We start from the raw sequence: 21473 nt of genomic DNA on the forward strand, positions 1-21473 counted from the left end.
TTATATGTACAGGTGGAAATGCCCACTGGAGGGCTATATTCAGTTTGTTTAGTGATGTATTAACATGTCTAATGGTAAATTTTGCCCATTGGAGGGCAGTACTCCCCAAGTAAATAGCGGTAACAGAACCAACAGTTGCTAAGGGAGGATTAGTAACATCTAATTTACTCCAACCCCTCAAATGTAATTACTCATATAAGTATTACACTAAATCATTGGACTAAACTACAAGTCCCAGAATCCCAAACATGTGGGTCATGTACCATGTGACAAGGGGGCGGGTGTAATCATGTTGTTTGTTGGTTCCTTAAAACTGCTGAGCGATGCACAGTACACTGACCGTGAGCAAGACAGCGGACGCTGTCGAAACGCGTTGGTTTCTATATTGTTTTTCAACCCCCGATGGATTAATGGATTAAAAGAAAATATACACTTTAGAACGCTTACAGCCTGTTTCTTTCTGCGACTCCACCCTTCCCTTTGCTGGGGAAACCTGTTGAATTTATAGCGGTCAGGCTCGACCGCAGGAGTAACGTGACCAGAATCAAGAAGCGCCTAACGGAGGAAAAGGGAGCCGCCCTGTTGTAATATATATATATATATATATATATATATATATATATATATACACACACACACACACATCTATATATATATATATCCACACACACACACACACACATATATATATATATATACACACACACACATCTATATATATATCCACACACACACACACACACATATATATATACATATATATACACACACACACGCATATATACATATACACACATATATACATATACACACATATATATCATATATATTTGTGTTTCATGATGCCGAAATATATTTCGTATTCAATTTAGGATTGATTTCCTTCAACTCATTTTATAGTTTCTGTTTTAAATGCCTAATTTCTTTCAAAATAGCCTCCCACGGAGAAAGGTAAGATTAATAAATGCAGGCAAGAAGTCATCAAATGGTTTAATGCGCCCATTCAGAAGTTGAAACGCCTTTCACCTGCATAGCTATACTTTCTGAATGCCCCTTTTTCACTTGCTGGTTCGTATCATCTTCATTTTTTTTTGGGAGCGCTGACCTCAAAGCCAGGAGGGTCCAGTAGTATGAGGCAGTTAAGTTTGACGACTTCAAGCATTAATAAAAAGCTATATCCCTCGCCTGGGATAAGCATTAGCAAGAGATGGATCCAAAAATTAGCCTAGAAACCAGAGAACAAACCACAAACTTCACACGAAAGGCGGAAATGAGAGGTTTTAACTGTACGGAACCAGCGGTACAGATGCAATAAAAAGCATGTTAAAGTATTTCCACGTTTAACAGGCACTTGAAAGACGCCCTTAAACATCAACATACAAGTTGGAATGTGTTCGTGCACACAGGCCAGAGCTCAGCGTCCCAGGCCTTTCAGCCTGTGCTTCTTAACAAACTTCTTCAGTCTCTTCGTCTTTTTTCGGTGCGATCTGCTGCTTTTGGAAACAACAAAGCTGCGGTACCTGCAACCTGCAACGAAGGAATAAGACACATGTTAACTTATTTTATGCAGTATTGGATGCATTACAATTCACTGCAGTGGTTGCAGAGCTCAAGAGAAATTTGAAGTAAAGATAGCAAGCCTGGGAAAAACATCCAGCAGTTCATGTATGCTTGCAAAGTTGCATAAGAACTGGGAATTGAGACACCAAGAGAACTTGTAAACTAATACACTATTTTGGGATGCAAACTGCTGCAATGAGGTAAGAGCGTGCTAAAGACATTAGGCTCGGTGTGCAGATCACAAGTTAGAACTTGGCAGTAATGATGTTTATAAATTCATCCTTCCGAGGTCGATAAAAAGAGTACCATTACATTGGACAAAAGTGTCATTTCTCACTAGCCTTGGTCCAAAATCACAAAAGATAATAAAGATAAAAAAAATTAAGGTGGACTCTGAAAACAAAGCTCACTTTACAGGAGTTGGGTCTTGACAACAGTGCACAAGCACACCAAACACTTTTCACTCGGGGGTTCCAAGGTCTGCCTGTGCCATCTCATAGACCAAGTGAATAGTGACACACCATTATTGCGAGAAATTACATCCACTTATGCATTAATCTCCGTTTTTTTAAAAAACAATGGATTTTTTTACATCTCTGCTGCTGTCAACAGTTGGCTCAAAACACTCCAGGTCCGTGTGCCCAATACAAATGGTATGCTTTGGCTTTTTCAGCTTTTTAAGTCAAGTGAAAGATATATTATGGGCTTACCACAAACATATAGGTGCTTGAAGCCCGCCCATTTTTAATCATTGGTTGGCTTTAAGGTTGTCTTATTTGCTTGCTTTCTATTCAACGGTTTCCTTGTTTCAGCCGGTCCATCTTGTGTTTGTCCCTCCCCTGGAGCATAGCCTCTAACTCTCTGATTGGCTAGCTTCCACCCCTCATGTTGGTAACTAGTTTCACAGGAAAGGCACCTCTCCAGCTCAAAAACAAACTCATTGACTGGCCAATGCTGCATGTCTCATGTCTGCCAGTGTGAAAAAAATTCCAGAACACCTTTGAGCAACACATAACCCAAAAGGTTAAGTTAGTTTTTAGGTCTGGTCTAAAGACAGCAGTAGTTATTTTGCCAACCTCCTGTTTAAAAAAAAAAGCACACAAAAATATAAACACATATGTCTATACATAGTGGGGGCTTTTGGCCTGTCACCTTCATCCATTGGTCTGTTCAGCTGCCATTCACATTTTGCCTCTGCCCACCACAGCATGAACCAGGGGTAAGTCCACTTCTTTTGCATTGTGAGTGATGGCATCACACTTGTTCATGTGTTCATTGGCCTAAAATGCAGTTATATTCAGTGACAGAGATGGTTGAATTATTTACTTTTTGGCATTTTATATATTGTAATATTTAAATGTAAAAGTCTGAATTTCACTGTGCTGCACGCGCCTTGTACCTTCTATGAGGTGAGCATCAGGTGCACTGTACATCCTTCAACAAGGCATACAGGTAGGAGGGCAAACTGTGTGGCCATCTTTAAATAGAATGTTGTACTTCTGTACACACAGGTCGCTCTTCACGCTGATTGGTTTGTGGTAGCTTTAAAGGGAGATAAACATTCACTGAAGAAGAGTCACATTTTTTCACTTGCACGAGGTCTTAATACAATGGTGCCACAACGAAAAGCAGCCTATGCATGTGCAATGATATTTCAGGACATGTCGTTCAAGTTCATTAGATAGGTTTCCGAAGCCACATACCACAGAGCAGTATGCAGCCTTTTGGGAGATCAACAGAGCCACTTGGAACGTTCTTACAACAGCATGCAAATGATTCAAGGCACGGTGTGACTGTCTTTAACAGTGTCTTTCACATCAGTGAATATCAGTTAAGAGGCGTTGCTCAAATGACGTGTCCGTCCTTTGCATGTATTAAGACCCTGGTTCAAACCGGAGCGTTTACTGTTAATACTTTTTTTTCCAAAATATTATCGGGGGAGGGTGCAAAACCGGTGACAAGATGGCCACAGGCTTCTGAAGCTCCACACAGCAACAGAGCCTCTAATCGGCGAGTGACGGCAGTTTGTGGCTTGCGGGTATGAGCTGAGCGGATGCGGGGGAGTCGGGTATTTTTGTTTTTGGGTGCTTTTTGAGCCCTTTTCCTGTATTTTTTCCCCTGTGTTACTCCCTCTCATGCTCGGCGGTCGCCAATTTGTTTAAGAAAAGTGCACAAGCGCTGTGATTCCCCGGCCAGGCTCTGCCTTCATTCAATGCTTTTTAAATGAAGTATGCCTGCTATATCTGTGATTTTGGGCTATTTTAATTAATACAATTTTTGATTTAAGAGCCTTATTATGTTGCCTGCATCTTTTTGAACTGGCTCTGCTCTGCTTTATTATCGAGCATGGTTGTACAGGCTTGCCAGTGGCCCCTTTTAGCTTACATACAGTTTAACTCTGCCACCACAAGCTGTTTTGACGAATGTTCAACCAGCAGTTGTTTATTACTAAGGAAATTTGTTGCCTTCAAACGAGTCCCGCCTTGTTTTGATGCACTGAATCCTGGTTGTACCTCAGTAGCCCCACTCAGCAGCTTTTTTCTCATTCAGTCAAATTTTTTGTTTCTCCACCTACTTCCTTCAGTGGAGCCTCTTTTTCTCTGTGACGAGGGCTCATTTGATTGCACTTCCACCGGACCACATCTAAGACTTCTACGTCATGTAAGCAATATTGTGCCTCCTGATATATGATAAACCTGCCACCCCAGAATACAGTTTTGGTATTAACTGCTTTCCTTCCTTGCCTGCTGATTATATGCACTGGCTCTGCTTCACTTTAGTGTAGAGCACTGCTGAAGGCTTGCTTACTGGCCCCGTTTTGCCCTATACTGTTTGGCGCTGCCTCCACATGTTGTCCTGAGAAAAAAACTAACCAGCAAATGTTTATTTATATTTATTTATACTTTAACATTTTTAAACGAGACCTGCTGTTTTTGTGCGCATTTAATCTGGGCTCTACCCTGACTCTGCTGTTTTCTTAATTTATTGGGTCCTCTTCATCTTCTAGTCAAAATGCTTTGACCTCTTCTGAAAATATGCCTTCTATCCGTAAAGGCATCACCACAGCCACAAAACGACAAAAAAAAGACCTTGGCTCTCCAACGAAGTCTCCATCACCATTGACCCTGGAAGACCATATGGAAGAAAAAGCTTCTGAAACCTTTCGTCTTGGAAACCAACTCTACGCTTTAACGGATAGAGGAAAGATGGTCCAATTTTGAATCCAGGGTGTCAGATTTAGAGCAATGCATTAGCAATATACAGGATGCAGCAACTAAGACTGAGGGCATGTCCATGGAAATTGTGCTTCTAAAGCCACAAACTGAAGATTTGGAGAACCAAAATCAGCATAATAAATCTTAGAATTTATGGCATCCGTGAGGGGTCAGAAGGGGCATGCTTGCTTTCCAAAATGTTACACATGCTGAAGATAGGTAGGCTAAAGGAGCATACAAATCTAATTTACAACATGCTCATAGAGTTGGGAGCCTCATCATCCAAGAGCCATTATAGTCCTGCTTTTGGAATATATTGAACTTAGCATGGTTCTATCTGCGGCAAAGGGTCTTCTTCTCAACGTATGTGGCTGGTGCTACCGCCGAGCGTCGAAAGGAATTCCTTTCCTTTCGCCCTGCTTTACACTCCATGAACGCTAGATATGGTCTAGTACATCCTTGTTTCTTCAAAGTGACCCACAAGAAGAGAACTTTCTCATGTGATTCTCCAGACGACCTACAAAACTTCATTTTTAAGCACATGGGTGAAGAAATGAACCGTGGGAAATCTTGAAGCGTTTTAGGGCTGCATTGTTATTGATATGTTTTCTCTATATATATATATTGCCTCTGTTTGACTGAAGCTATTCTTCGTGTTCTTATGCTAAAATATTCTCTTCAAATGTTAACAGCATTTTTCCTTTTGTCTCTTGTCTAACATGGACCCCCTCCCCAGCTGTGTCTTCTCCCCTGTGTTTCGCATCCCTGACTTATTGTATATATCTTATCTACATTTGTCAGTAAGTGCTCTTTATTAGTCAACCATGTATTCTCGTTATTTTGGTGTTACCTTCTCTTTTTGGTCTTCTTTTATGTCTCCAATCTGCTGTATATTTTTATACTGATTGTCCCTGAGGCTTCAGTCTTTAATCCCTGGCTGTCACAAGTCTGCAGTTCATCTTTTTCCTCACGCTTACCCACCCCTCCTTGTACTGTTTCTACACTGGATGTGTCCCATTCCTCCTATGGTTGAAGCCGTTCAGCTTTTTGCCATCTTCTCTTTTTCTACTACCTGCACTTGTGGATCATTTTTTACTTTTTATGAAGAATTATTTTGACTCAAACATTACTACAGACCTACCATTCTAGATCATCTGGGACGCCTTCAAGTCAGTGGCTCTCACAGCTAAAAAGAAAAAATGCTTGAAGGAATCTGCGCTCCTACTCTCTTCCATCAATCAACTTGAGCATGAATACTATACTTCCAAAAATGAAACCATTCATAAACATCTCGTTCAAGCCAAGTTGGCCTTTAACAAAAAGCGACTGACAAGGCTTCCGGTGAGTTATTAAAGATTAATTCTAAGTTTTATGGAAAGTGAAAAAGAGCAGAAAAGCTGCAGACGAACTACCTAAAAGTGATACCTAAAAAATCCAAAATAGTAAATATTACAGATGACACAGGGGTTAATAATTTTAAAGACTAGGAAACTTTACAATATTTTACAGACTTTTACGAGAATTTGTACCCACCAGAATCCTCTCCATCAGAATCTGCCCAAGACTCCTCCTTTGAAACGCTTCCCCCTTGCTCTTATCAGCCTCAAGATTATTCCATACTTGACAAGGACATATCCATAGCAGATCTTAAGTTTGCTTTAGGCAAATTACCCAAAGATAAAGCCCCTGGACCAGATGGTTTCAGAACCTATTCTATACATCTCAGATCTACAAACTTCCATACCTGCCTTTACAGAGCTCTTAAACGCCTATTCCAGCTTATCCCTTAACCGGTTACAAACTCAAGTTTACAAAATCTGAAGTCCTTCCTTTAAATACATTTTATCTGAAGGAAACGTTTGCAGAAAATGGTTTTAAATGGACTGCGAATTATATTAAATGTCTAGGGATCAAATACTCCTCCTCAATCACGAGAACAATACAGATTAATTTGAATGATGCCTTTCAAAGAATTCTTCAAATGTCAGATAAATAGTCTCCTCTGTATTTATACTGGTGGGGCAGGTTAGATACCATAAAGATGATGATGCTACCAGTCATTAATTTTTATCTATCCATGCTACCTGTTAGAATTCCTTTGACATTCTTCAAATCCCTTAGTGAATTTTTATGGAATGGACGGAGAGCACACATTTCTTTATCCTTTTTATGCAAACCCAAAGATAAGGGCTAAGTCAATTTTATTAGCTTGCAACAGTATCATCTTCCTTTTAATTAAACAAGTTTTACCTCACATTCACTTATCTCATGAGACACCTTTAACGGTTTTGTGTAAGTTGGAAGATTCTTTGATTTTCCATTTTTCTTTTCAGTCTCTGGCTCATTTTCCCAAATCTCCACGCTCTTTGGCATCACCTACCTTTACATATTCTATTTCTACCCTCTTTTCGACCCTTACCAGATTTCTCTCATCCCGCATGTTTTCCTAGAATCATCTATATGACACAATAAATCCAATAGGATATCATAATTGCATATCTTTTGGAAAGCCTGGGTTGCTGAAGGAATCATTCAGGTCAAACATTTACTTCAAGGGCCACGTCTCCTCACTTCATCTGAATTGCAAAACAAATTTAGCCTCTCTGCTGGCTCCACTCTTAAATATGAGTCATTAAAAATTCTCCTACACAACATATATCTTTACTTTCACAGGTGCCTCCTTCTACACTCTATCCCTGGCACAATTACTGCTTTCCACCATTCTATGTCTAATTGCCCCACGTATAAAATAGAATTTTTATGAGAATCAGATTCACAACACTCTTTTTCCACACAAACCTGGAATTCCATCTGGCAAAAAATACATCACACTTCATGTAATGTTAGCGCTACACAAACGTGACTTTTTTTTTGATAATCAAAGATTGTTTTTCACTCCCACTTCTATTTGTAAGTATAATTCAAACTTGTCGAACACATGTTGGACCTGCACAAACACACAAGGCACATATTTACATTAATTCTTTCATTGTCCTTACGTTGACTTTCTGGATGAGGATTTGTAGAACAGTTCAAATTCTATGTTCAATTAACTTTCCTTTTGAGATTAAATCTATTTTTGTTTTTTTTAGAAGCTCCTAACCTACCTGGACTGGTTCTCGGAAATTGGGCACATTTTTGTACTTGCTTTTTGCTGTTGCTTTTCAAATCATTTAATCTAACTGGAAAGACGCATCTTCCACTTCCACACATCAACTTCTTCAGAAAGACATTTTTTGGTCTCTTCTTACTGCTTACTTATCTACTACTCCTGAACAGATTCAGGATAGAAATTCAATTTTTCAACCACCATGAACTTTCCATAATTGTTTATAACATTCACATGTCATTAATTACTTTCTTTTTTGTACAATGCTTTTACTAATTCACAACAACTGTTCTCAGTTAACCTGATTACTTGTATTATTCCACTTTTTATTTCCTTTATTATCTTTTTCCCCTTCTCTTCCTTTTCTTCTTTTCCCTCTTAATACAAAATATAAATTGCGTTATTATGGTACTATTCTTATTAAGTTTTTCCTCATCGGTCTGTAACCTTAAGAATGCAGTATTTTAATATTTGTCAATGCTCTAATTGTATTATAATTCTCTATATTACTATGTTGATACTATTGTTTTTCTCAGTTATTAGACACGTTTTATTAAGATGTACCTATATATATATTATCTTTGCCTATCAGATTCAATCAAAAAAAATGTTAAATGTCTTACACGCTTACCCTTTGAATACTATTATGGTAGTGCTAATTATGATCTAAGTATCCTTATGTTTAATTCATTCTGCAAATAATTTTCCTTAGAGATTAAACAAAACCATTTAAAATAGGGTCCAAGGGATATATATTTTAAAGACCCACACCTGATTTTATCCCCAGCACCAACTGAATGTATAACACACGAAACACAGGGGGTCTAACAGCCAAATTGAGAGGCTACACTGTCGATACTGAGTCAACAAGATCTCAAAATATCTTTATCGCACACACATAACGTATTAATAAGGATAAGGAAAGAAAAAGGCTAACACTACATGCATAGAGGAGACCGGTACATCATCGATTATTCGTAAAATGGCTGATTAATCCACAACAGATTGTAAAGGGTTTCCATCAAATTAGACTCAATGATCAGTCCTATCATTTGGACAAACCCATGTGCAAATGAGGCTGGTCCCCTGATCAGTGGGACACTCAGCTCCGCACCTTATTGTTGTATCAGGATTTGGTCCACCAAATACACAAACCGTCCATGATGACTGATCTTTTGATGGTAAAGTAAGAAGAAATAGTGCAACGAACAAGAAAGTGATTTAAAATAGGATGGAATGTCCTCCTTCTAAATACTTTATTCTGCGGACTGGACACGCCTCCTAATTAAAAAATAGAACAGTGCAAGAGAAGACAGTGACAATTATCTGTCTACATAAGGGCCAACATGTTTCCGCCTAACGGGTATTTAATCCCTTGGCATTCGTCAGGGCCTCTGCTCGTATAATAGTTGCACTCCTAATAGTGAAATATAGAATTCACCACCATCACCAAAACAAATTGTAGTAAAACTGGTTAGAAACGGTACAACCTGTAACAACCATGGACATTAACCCTCCGATTCACAATGGTTACTGTGAATTCCTTTGTGGTAGGGCAATAGACCTCACCTCACCTGGACACTGCTCAGGTACTAAGAGGCCCCGCACTTTCCGTCGGTACCTCAAGCTCCCATAAGAGACTTGGGGGAGGCCTCCTGACGAATGCCAAGGGATTAAATACCCGTTAGGCAGAAACATGTTGGCCCTTATGTAGACAGATAATTGTAACTGTCTTCTCTTGCACTGTTCTATTTTTTAATTAGGAGGCGTGTCCAGTCCGCAGAATAAAGTATTTAGAAGGAGGACATTCCATCCTATTTTAAATCACTTTCTTGTTCGTTGCACTATTTCTTCTTACTTTACCATCAAAAGATCAGTCATCATGGACGGTTTGTGTATTTGGTGGACCAAATCCTGATACAACAATAAGGTGCGGAGCTGAGTGTCCCACTGATCAGGGGACCAGCCTCATTTGCACATGGGTTTGGCCAAATGATAGGACTGATCATTGAGTCTAATTTGATGGAAACCCTTTACAATCTGTTGTGGATTAATCAGCCATTTTACGAATAATCGATGATGTACCGGTCTCCTCTATGCATGTAGTGTTAGCCTTTTTCTTTCCTTATCCTTATTAATACGTTATGTGTGTGCGATAAAGATATTTTGAGATCTTGTTAACTCAGTATCGACAGTGTAGCCTCTCAATTTGGCTGTTAGACCCCCTGTGTTTCGTGTGTTATACAATAATTTTCCTTAAACAAACTGATGAGAGAATGAATGCTGAAGCCAGGAAATGTCAGAGCTTTCTGTAGCTGAGTCGGCAGAGCAGAGGAAATTCCTAGGTCATATTTTAAATCTTTTTGGAAGGACTTCACAATACACAAAATACCATCACAACAATACAGCTATTTCCAGAAACCTATAAGACAGCCACAGTTAAATCTCTTGTAGTACAGCCCCAAAAACCCCATTCAGTTCCATTGGCTGGGGCTAAAGTTTTCAAGTTCCATTGTTGGTGAACCTGTATTTTGTCCTCTTAAATTTCCCCTTATTTGCATCCAAACATTGGTATTTATGTGAATGTTTTTCTACAACAGCCTAGTTTCCTTTTGTGGGGCCTCTAGTGAGGTGTACATTGCAGCCCTCTGGACAAGCCTAGGTTTTCCACACATCCGGCCACAGTAAATATTTGTCAATTGTGTTGCCACACTGACATCTAAATATATAAACTTCTAAACTTGATTGTCACAGAGCCAGACATTTAAGCAGGTATTCCATTTTCAATGCATTGCTGCACTTCCAAGTTTTTTCCACTGAAGGGTATGCAGTCTTAACCAGTGTTTTCCAGGATTTCAGGCAGCAAGTTCCAAATGGGACCCTCCGATAAGTCATAAAAAGTAGTATTTATTTCAATTAGACTACAACTCATGTAGCAAAGTCATACAGTTCAACATGCTAACCTAAATGATAGATAGCGCTGCGGTACAATTTTTACCATTCTCCTGCAGTTTGTGGGTTTAAGACCTCCTGACTTTGTTGTATTCCTTCAATAGTTTAGGAACCATAAACAAGCATGTGTGGGAGCACTGCTTGTTTTAAAGATACTTATTTTCGTTCCTGTGATAGACCAATAGATGTTGGAAGTGTGTTTACAGAAATGTTTACACAACTAGAATTCATTTTACTGACGCCAAGCTTGGGACGCATCAGATACCTGATGGATAGCAATCTCTTTGGTGTCAACAGGATCTTTTATTGGCACTCACAATGTTACAGACACAGCATCTTGTATGTTTGTTCTTTGAGCCCCAATATTGAGTACTGCAAATAAAGGTTACACGCCTGCTGTGTTCTTGCAACCACACTGAAGCTAAAGTGATACTTTGCCTTTGTCAGCTGCAATCAATCTCCGAACCAGTGCTATTTAACTATGAGGCCAGAATCATCCACATAAACAGCAGAGTGAATTAACGCAGCTCTTGTAGTGGTTACAGCAAATGCTTCATACATTTTGGTTGCATAATTTTATTTGCATTTTATGGGTTTGATGTGGGCAATATTAATTTTGCACTTTATGTCCAGGCAACTCTTTAGTAAAGACACAGCAAGATATTAACCTTTTCTCTATCAAGGAAACCCAGGCAGACGTACAGTATATTCCTGTCTTTGTCATCCCTATGTCTTTGCGTAGTATAGCCCGTTACCTCAGTGGCTGTCAACATACCCTCATTTGGCAGATGTCACCCAATTTCCAGCCACCTGTTTGTGTAGGATGTCAGATGATTCTAATGCAATCTGATAACCACACCATGGGTTGTTAAGAATTTTGATAAGGAACCATAAAGGATACTGGATATATTAAAGTGACGTGAAACTTTGGTTGCGAGGTGTGATCTCATGGAAGTAACCGTTGTTGATCAAATCTGTTAGCTCAAAATTGCCGATTTCCTCAAGGAAGTTTGAGAAATTTGCAAATGCTAGGGGCATTTTAAGATGTTAATCATTAATGTCAAACTGACTAATAGTGCCATTATTTGTGGTCTATTATGTTACTGGTCAGGTATCAAATATATATCTAACCTAGTGATTTGTATGTTATCTGGGTAGCTGAATGAATCTGTATTATTATTAACAATAAAAGAAGATACATTGACCCTGGGAAGGCAAATATGTTAATAATACATTGTGATAAACAACAGAAATTGTATTTTGAGTATATCTTATACCTGTAATTAATATTGTTTCAATCATATTACCCTTCAGGACATACAAAATGCTCCCATTGTCTTCAATGGGGTCATTTTCTTTTCACCTTTATATCCCCCTCACAAAACTGTTCCTGCTCTATTAACTTTTATGGTATAACTTTCTTAAACATCTGACTTCATCCTTATTAAAGTGTCAATAAGCTGATAAGTAAGCACTTCAATCCAGGCTGTTCCTTCATTAATATACCAGGGATACAGATGGACAGGGACTCTAGTCACCCATGGGTTGCAGGACCATCTGGTCTTCATGTTCAATTAACATATAATTTTGAAAGGCAGTCTACTTTTCATTGCTCTAATGTTTTATTGATGTATTTGAAATAGTTTGAGTGTATACCATGTTTATAATGTTTGCAAGTGCACCTCGAACAGAACGGGTAGAACATGTGCACCAGCCATACTAGCTTCTGTCGCATTCAGAACAAACAAAGCCTGGTCAACAGAACTGCAAGCTTTTTTCAGACACTGGTCAGCCACAGCATGTAAAGCAGCTCTACCAACAATGCTCACATACAGAAGACAAACCCAATATAGTCTATGTGTGCAAATTTGAAAGGCCTATGTTGTCTTTCAAATCACCAAAGGCACTGATTACAATTAAGAGATATTATTATCAGCTGCTGAAAGAGTAAATGCTTTGCTATTACTGCTTTCTTTTAAAGGAAAGTTACCATACTGATACGAATATGTATGTAAATGTAAATGTAAATGTAAATGTAGACGTACTTGTAAAGCGCACTCATACTCCTTAGTGTCCTGGCGCTGTACTCATACCGCTAGGGAACCCTTCGTGGTTTTTCCCCGTGAAATGTCCACTCCTGGGCATCCCCAGGGTGCAACCAGGCATCCCTAGCGCTGTAGGGGGCCGTTGTGGAGACTAAGCAAGCTATTGCCCAGAGTTGCAGCGTGGGACCCATGCTTAGAGTAGGCACCGAGGCGAGAAATCAGGTCCGAGGAATTATGAGCCCACGATCCGCCGAGGCCAGCCAAGGCAGGAATTGAACCCTGGTCCCGGGCCAGACCTCTGTATCAGGGTCTGCCGCTCTAACCATTGAGCCACACTTCTCCCTTTCACTCACAGAGAGGGGCAGGCTACCAGTGGCTAGGGAGTACACTCTGTGGTGGAATAATGAATGGTCAGTGTCTGGTTTGCGTTTCAAAGTTTATAATGACTTCCCAACTTAAACTGATCAGTAGGACATTATATTTACTGTTTGAGTGAAGGTTTTAAGTGAAGGAATTATAAGCTTTGATATGAGCAAACCTGATGCAATGCTTGCCTTGACATTACAATGGTACTTCTTGTTGCTGTTATTACATTTTCACTATGGCCGTCTGAAGCCTCGACCTGTAAGATTGCTGTGACCTGTCTGAGTGGACTCAAGCTCTCACTCACCCTTTCATCCAGCTGCTCATTCATCCTTTGCGCATTCATTCATGCACACTCTCACCTAGCCTGCAGTATCACTCACGTATTCATTCATCCGTCAGTGCACCCACTCATCCCTCCAAATGTTGATTCATTCTCACACTCACCCACGCACTCCACCACATATACAAACTGTCTAATCAATGAACAAGTAGTTTTACGTTTAAAATGGCCAGATCAATTGGCTTTGACAATGCTTGTTCTTTGAATTTCAATACCTGGCTTGTAATCAGCTGCTCTGAAGTCTGCCCACGCTTCTCCATACGTCTGGGTGAAATGTTGCCTTTTTACCTCTTTCTCTATATGCTGAAAATGTTCCTCGCACTTGTACAAAGCTATAAATCAATGCAGTTAGCATGCAATGAAATTGGCCTCACAGCAAAAACTCTTCAAACAACCACTTATCATGTCTCCAATTAAGGATTAAATGTCCAGTTGCAAACTGCTTAATGCCTACCTCAGCACTAAGTATCTTAACATAGGCTTGTCACTACATCTTCATCCCTAGCTACCACTTGCCAACCTTTCGACAGCTGAAGGCCCCATGTGATTCTGGCCAGAAGATGGAACAATGCTACAAATATATATTTTCCATTTTAAACTCTTATCTAATATATTTTCACAGCAATGGTCTGCAAGTATCGCCTGTGGACTGCCAGATTAAGTTATCGGTGAGGTTTACAACTTTTCCATTAATGCTTCCTGCTTGTAGTAGAAGAAGCAGTGTCTTTCAATTTTATAGTGAGCTATGTATTTTTATATCATTAATAAATGCATCCACACTGTGACCCCCGTCTCAACCCTAAAATTTCTGCTGTGAAGCAAACAATACACTAGGTTTTTAGATGTGGCTTAGAGATAGTTTATTTTTTTTGCCAGGATAATGTTTTCAAATAATTGATTAAAAATATGCACATACAGGGGCATTTGTACAACTGGTTTGTTCAAGTGGCTTTCAAATTTTGCTGCCGCCTACCACAATACATAGCATGTGTCTGCCCACTTCAGCAACAGTGATAGTTATGGTAATCAGTTGCAGCCAATTAAGACTCGCTATTGCGCAGGGAGGGGGGTTTAATAAAAGATTTTTTTTAAAGTTAGCTTACCTTCACCAGCCCGGTCCGGTCCCGCATCGTCTCTACTCCTCACAGGAAACAGGCTAGGCAGCCTCCGTCCACTCTCCTAAGCCAATCACAACACTGCAATGGCATCACTGTGATTTGGTGGCTGGGACACCGACCACATAGGCATCTATGGGCAGGCGATTTTCCCCATGTAGGCTGCATGCAGCCTACATGGAGAAAATGCAGAGTGCGCATGACTGGTTAGGTCGGCCTTGGGGCCGACCAAACAGTCAGCGTGCCCAGAGTGGGCAAGCCACCTCTCCCCTGCCCTTCAGAAGGACTGCCCACCCGCCCGCCCCCAAACAAATCCCTATGTTTTCTTTCAGTCCGAGAAGCAGAAACATAAAATGTTTTTTTAATACCATTTTATGTTTCTGCTTCTCGCACTGCGAAACCCGCCCCCAAACAAATCCCCATGTTTTCTTTCAGTCCGAGAAGCAGAAACATAAAATGTTTTTTTAATACCATTTTATGTTTCTGCTTCTCGCACTGCGAAAAAGCAGTGGGGCAACGCTCCTCCGCCCACATGGAGGAGCCGCCCCTGATGGTAATCTCTACTGCGCTGTATTCAGACATTCCGGAGAGAAACATTATGCCTAATCAGCAAATACCGTACCTCCCCATTTGAAGGTTTGCATCTCCCATAGTGTAATTTTCATAAAACGGTGAACTTGTGGCACCCTGTCGCCCCATGACAGAACACACAGAACGTTGGCCATGTATTTTCTAGGGTATTAATGCATCTCCATGAGTTAGTACATTCGCATCTTGCACCTAGGTAGCCCTTTAACTGTGACACCATTACAAACCAGTCCTACAGAAGCCCACATTGGACACTGGATTGCCTAAAACATAGCAATTTTTTTGTCATAGCTGAGTTTAATGTTATTTTGAAACTTCTGACTGGTTAAACACTTGGAAAACAAAATGCAGATATTGCAGCTAAAACAATGGATTAAAGGACCAACTCGCACTGCTGGGCACACGCTTGCTCTGTTTTCCAACACTGATGTCTAAGAGGTTACACTCTGTCCTGGACTGATCACTCCCTAATCTACTTTTCTTGTAATCTGCCAACCAAGCCATCCTGCTTCATCACACCATCATCAGCGGTAAAAAGGGCATGGAACCGTATCACCCCTGACACGTTCTCCCCCCACTTTTCCCTAGGCAACATAAGTAATGCTAGTGAACTCTCTGTTCAGACAGGCGCCAAATTTTTACATTCCGAAATCACACACGCATTGGACCAGTGTGCCCCCAGGTTAGGAAGTAAACCAAATAGGAAAACACCATCGAAGAAATGGCATTCGTCAGAACGGAAACTAATGAAAAGGAAATATTTTTATTTGTTTTTATGAATATGTATGCTTTTGTGATTTTAAATGACTAAAATCGAATATAGCTTATTTTAACTTTGAATTTGAAAAGGAAATGCAACTCATTAGAACATAAATGGAGACTATCTAAAGAAGGTAGCGATAGACTGCACTTCAAAGGGGAGTTGAAGACTTATTACAATGCTCTCAAAAGTGCTAAGAAACACTACTATGCAAAACGAGTAAATGACAACCATAATTCACCCAAAGATTTATATAAGATAGTGAAGGAACTCTGCAAACCTACCAGGATGGCCCATATTATGACCCCTTCAAGTGACAACTGCGAGATAATCAGCAACTTCTTCACTGATAAAATCTCTAAAATCTATCCCTTTTTTAAAAGCCAACCCATTTCCGATGAATCAGACTGGGAAACCCTAGCCCCATACCCTGAAGCAGACGCTTACTTAAGCAACCTGGCCCCTCTTACTGACGAGCAGGTTGCAAAAGCTATGACTGAGGTCAAATAAGGATCTCTGCTTGACCTCTGTCCTCACTTTATTTTCGCTCAGTTCGCATCAGTCCTAAGCCTGTATGTTACGCATATTTTTTATAAATCCCTTGATACTGCAGTATTCCCAGATATATGGAAGGAAACTATTTTATTTCCATTATGAAAAAAGCTGGCATGGAAATCCACAATCCCTTAAATTACCGAACAATCTCCCAACTGCCGTACTTGTCTCAAGTATTGGAGAAACTGGTCAATAAACAATTGGTTAACTTTCTAAAAACCAATGATCTTTTGGATCCATCTCAGACTGGTTTTAGAGTTTCTAATAGCACAGAAGCCACCTTACTTGCAGTATCAGATAACATCCGATCCTAGATGGATCAAAGCAAAGCTGGCGCCCTGTTCCTCTTGAATTTGACAGCAGCATTTGACACTGTATCTCACGACCTCCTGTTGAGCATTCTGCATAAAAAGGGATTACACTCAAAAACTCTTCAATGGCTCAACTCCTTCCTACGTAATAGAACACAAAAAATTCAAATGGGTCCCTTCTCTTCCAGTCCAAAAAACATCAACTATGGTGTCCTGCAGGGAGCCTCCCGGAGCCCAACCCTTTTTAATGCCTATGTATCATTAGCAAAGATCGGCAGGAAACGGGGCTTCAATATCTGCTCCTATGTAGACGATGCGCAGTTACTAATTGCCTTCAAAGAAAAGCATGAGGATATCAGAAACAACTTAGTCAACTGTCTCTCAGAAATGGCAACTTAGAAGACAGAACACTGTCTGAAGCTAAACGCAGAGAAGTCTGAAATCCGACTCTGGGACAATAACTGGTGGCACTGGTCACTAGGACCAGCCCCGGAATCCAAACGCGTTGCAAAAAATCAGGGCAAACTCGTTGACAATGCATTAACCATGCAAGATCAAGTGCGAGCACTGTGCGAGAAAAGCTTTGCCACGCTAAAACTACTAAGAAGACTCTTTTCATGGATCCCCTTAAGCTGCAGAAATACTATTACCCAGGCATTACTTTCTAGTAAACTAGATTATGGGAACGCGCTCTATGTAGGGATGCCTGAGTATCTTTTCTCCCGACTGCGAATGATACAGAATGCCGCCGCCAAGCTGGTCTGTAATAAAAGCAAATACAGCTCAGCATCTGAATGTCTGAGGGAGTTCCATTGGCTACCTGTGCGACAAAGGGCCGAGTTTAAGCTCCTGTGTTATGCACACAGAGTGCTACTCAAGGGTGGTCCCTGAATCTTGCAGGACAAAATCGAATTCTATATTCCCACACACAAAAACTGAGGTCTCGCCATCATGCCTTGGCCAAAATCAAACGCATTAAGAAAGTTAGAACAGGGGGTCGCTCTTTATCCAATTTGGCAGCTGTCTACTGGAATGAACTTTCCTTAGATCTTCGCCTTACGGAAGATTATACGTCTTTCAGGAAGAAGCTGAAAACATAGCTGTTCCCTAGGATATAAGTACTGGCACCTGCAGCCTCTTAACCTAGCTCCCTCTGTTCCTAGATACTCAGGCATTTGCTACTTCCATCTCAGGATAACGCTTTCCTAAGCGCCGTGATAACCCTAGGGATGAATGTTGCACTTAATAAATACAAAGACAAATACTGGCCATTAAGATGTCCCTGCATCCTTAAAGTCCTTGTAAGACCCTCATATTCAGAAATGGAGGGGAAATGTACTCGTCAATAAAGTAACAAATTAAATGCCATTTATGGCAAAATGACTATCGTAAATTTAGAAGTTGTTCGTTATGACCACACAATAGTTTATTTCATGGTTTACCTCTCTGTTAATGTCTTTGTTGATTTCTTTTGACTTGAGACACAATGCATTTTCTCCTGTGTGTGTAACAGTTACTATTTCAGTTTCATTGTAGATAAACTTTATTTTTGCTAAGGAACATGTGTGATGGTCTTTTATAATATGCAGGTTTGAGATTTACTGCACACAGTGATTTCAGAGTTCATTAAAAAGATTTATATAAATGATACTGTTGGACTTGGCCTCTCTGCAAGGTCGCCCCAAAACCTTTTGCCTTCACATATTCTGTTTTCCGAATCTAATTTGTTGGCTTTTAGGACTAGTGATAAAGTGCTTGTGCTCTCTTCTTTAAACTTGGTAAAACCGTCGTACACCCAATAGGCACATTTAGCTTACTGGTAAGTCCCTAGTAAAGTCGTAGTGCATGTACCCGGGTCCTGTAAATTAAATACTACTTGTGGGCCTGCAGCACTTATTGTACTATCCTTTAAAGTATCCTTTTAAAACATGCCTCAGACCTGCCATTGCAGCCTAGGTGCAGTTGTAAACTGCCATTTTAACCTGGTAAAATAGCCCTTTTTACAGGCCTCACCCTTCCTTCTTAATACATATGTCATCCTTAGAGTAAGCCCTAAACAGCCCTTAGGGCAGGGTGCAGTATTTTTAAAAGACAGACGTGTACTATAAAATATTCCATGTCCTGTTAGTGGAGCACTCTTAAATTCTTTTTTCACTACTACAAGACCTACCTCTCCCATAGGATATAATTGGGTTACCTTATTAAATTTAATAAATGGTAACTTTTGCTTGGGAACAGGTATAAATGTCCTGTTTGGTCTATAATGAATTACATTTTAAAACCTTTAACGATAAAGTCGAATTTTAAGTTACAATTGAGAAAGTCGCCATTTTCTTGTCAGAGCCATTTAGTACCTGCAGCCTGTATCCTGGGTCACATGACTAGTTGACGTTGGCAGTTGCCTTTTGCCCTTTGTGTATTCCTCCCAGAAAGTGATACAAAGTGGGACTAGGTGATGTCAGGATGCGTCATTTTGTCAGGATAGGAGAGCTGGAGTTGCCACTTACCACATTTGCACTTCAAAGGGGCTGACTCAACACGCTCACACTAGTCTATTGTCTAGGGGTGGGCAGAGTTCGCAGTGTTGCATTACATGGAATTCTGCGGAGTTCCATAAAAACTCTGTGAAATTCTGCGGAGTTCCACTTCACCCTATGTTTCAGTCCAGATCCACTCACAAGGCAAATAAAAGGAGCACAGCCAGCTGTGACCATTTTGTTGAGATTAAACTTGTATTTGTGTGTTCCCCTGGCACTCGGTCCGCCTTGGCGTACTCCAGCTGGGAAGCATGCGGCATGCAGAGGGGAAATTATTAGTATGTTGTATGTCCAGCCTAATTGGAATCACAGCTCCCAGCAATCACTCGGCAGAGGTTATAGCGGCCTCTTCCCACCTTGTACCTGGCATCACCTTGGAAACGGCAATCAAGGGAGCGTGGCTGGGCACCGAGCGCTGTGCCGACAGAGTCGCGGCTGTTGTGCGCCCGGGCTCCAGAACTCTGCAGTGCATTCCGTGCAAGGAGCGTAGCTTGGTCAGTAAGATGGGGCTTCGGTAGTACTGCTGGGAGGGGTGAGAAGGGAGCATATGCTGCAGGGTGGGGGCACAGGCCACTGTGAGCACCAGAGATGGGATGGCGCTGCACAGAGCGTCTGTGTGTAGAGCATGGAAGGGGTGAGTCGACAGGCCCCTGAAGCTGGTAGTGCAAGGAGGCCTTGGTGATGGCAGGGTGGGATGCCCCGGCAACTGGCCCTCTGCCCCTTCTCCCTGCTTGCATGTTGCTAGAGAAGTATCCTCTGGACAGGAGCCTAATTCAGACTAACCCAATGGCACCCCTGCACATCAGCCTTACCTTTCAGCAGGAAAGCGAGACAGGGGAGCCATCTAGCCAGTGCCTCCTGCATCGGGAGGAGGTGAAAGGGAGGCCGAGGGGCTGCTGTCTCTCAGTGACACCGCAGGCACAGTAGGTGAGTGAGACGGCAGGCTCCAGGAGGAAGGCTGGGCACTCCTGGATGAAAAGAAGCCTGGACACACATGAAAACAAGGCACAGGATAGTTGATATAATAAAGGAGGCAGACAGGCTAAAATGTGAATCTCTTCTCAAGCAGTGGGTGCCGGTAAACTCCGCTATACAGCAGATGGCAGAGGTTCCGCTGAACTCCGTGTTCCAAGCAGAACGGGCGAAACTGAGCGAACTCCGCCAGCTGAGCGGAGTTTACCGCCCACCCCTACTATTGTCACTCCAGACCCATGGAGTCAGGGCAGGGGAAATAAATAAATTCCAGAACCAGATTGGTGGGGGGGAGGGGGAGGGGGAGAATCTAGGAGTTTCTCCCACTTCAAAGCTGCCACCAAGTGCACCAAGAATCTTGGATCCTCAGACTCAACTCTTCAGATCACTTGTGGACCTGTGGAACACTCAAAATAAAGACTGCTCTGTTGCCCTGCTGCTGGAAGGACTGCCCAGCTGGAAACGGACTGCCCTATTGCCTGAGGAAAGTACAATGGGGCTGCTACTTAAACATAGAACCTTCAGAGTGACTCCAAGGGTTAGCTCACTGGCCTCCTGTTCTGAGCAAAAGGGACATAACAAGCTATAGAGACCGGTCCTGCATCTGCCCAGAATCAACTTGATCTGCTTGTACCCTGCTGCTGGCCTCTGCTGGAGTGAGTCCTGATCACTAACAGGTGCCCACAGGTCCTAGGCCCTTGGCTGGAATCAGAGTGTACTCCTCCTGGCCCAACTCTGGGTTCCCTCAGAACCATCGTAGGACCTCGCATCGCAGCACCCTGAGCTTGTGATCGACTGCATCATTGGAACTATTGCAGCATAACGAATCTCGAAGCAGGACCACGCATTGCACTACCTTGCAGCTCCTGATTGGCGGCCTTATCAGAACCAACGCAACATGATGCAGCCCGACGCAAACTCACTACTCAGTACAAGTACAACCAGGTCCATTGATCAGCAGGCCGAACTCAGTCCTGTACCCAGCCCGCCCTCCATCGTGGTCGGCTTGAACTTGTTATGCTATGTCAAAAGGATTTATAGAGCTCTT

At 41.4% G+C, this 21473-nt stretch overlaps 1 protein-coding gene across 1 annotated transcript in view; it reads right to left on the minus strand.

Annotated features, from left to right (window-relative positions):
• Positions 1 to 901: 901 nt before the first annotated feature.
• LOC144762925 (TATA box-binding protein-associated factor RNA polymerase I subunit A-like) overlaps positions 902 to 21473 on the minus strand; it is a 124650-nt gene continuing 104078 nt past the window's right edge. The window contains exon 6 of the mRNA XM_078648225.1: positions 902 to 1527. Within this exon, the coding sequence (XP_078504351.1) occupies positions 1415 to 1527 (113 nt within the window). The 3' untranslated portion in view covers positions 902 to 1414. The remainder of the gene's footprint in view (positions 1528 to 21473) is intronic.

Source organism: Lissotriton helveticus, chromosome 6, assembly GCF_964261635.1.
Source record: "Lissotriton helveticus chromosome 6, aLisHel1.1, whole genome shotgun sequence".
Lineage (NCBI taxonomy): Eukaryota > Metazoa > Chordata > Amphibia > Caudata > Salamandridae > Lissotriton > Lissotriton helveticus.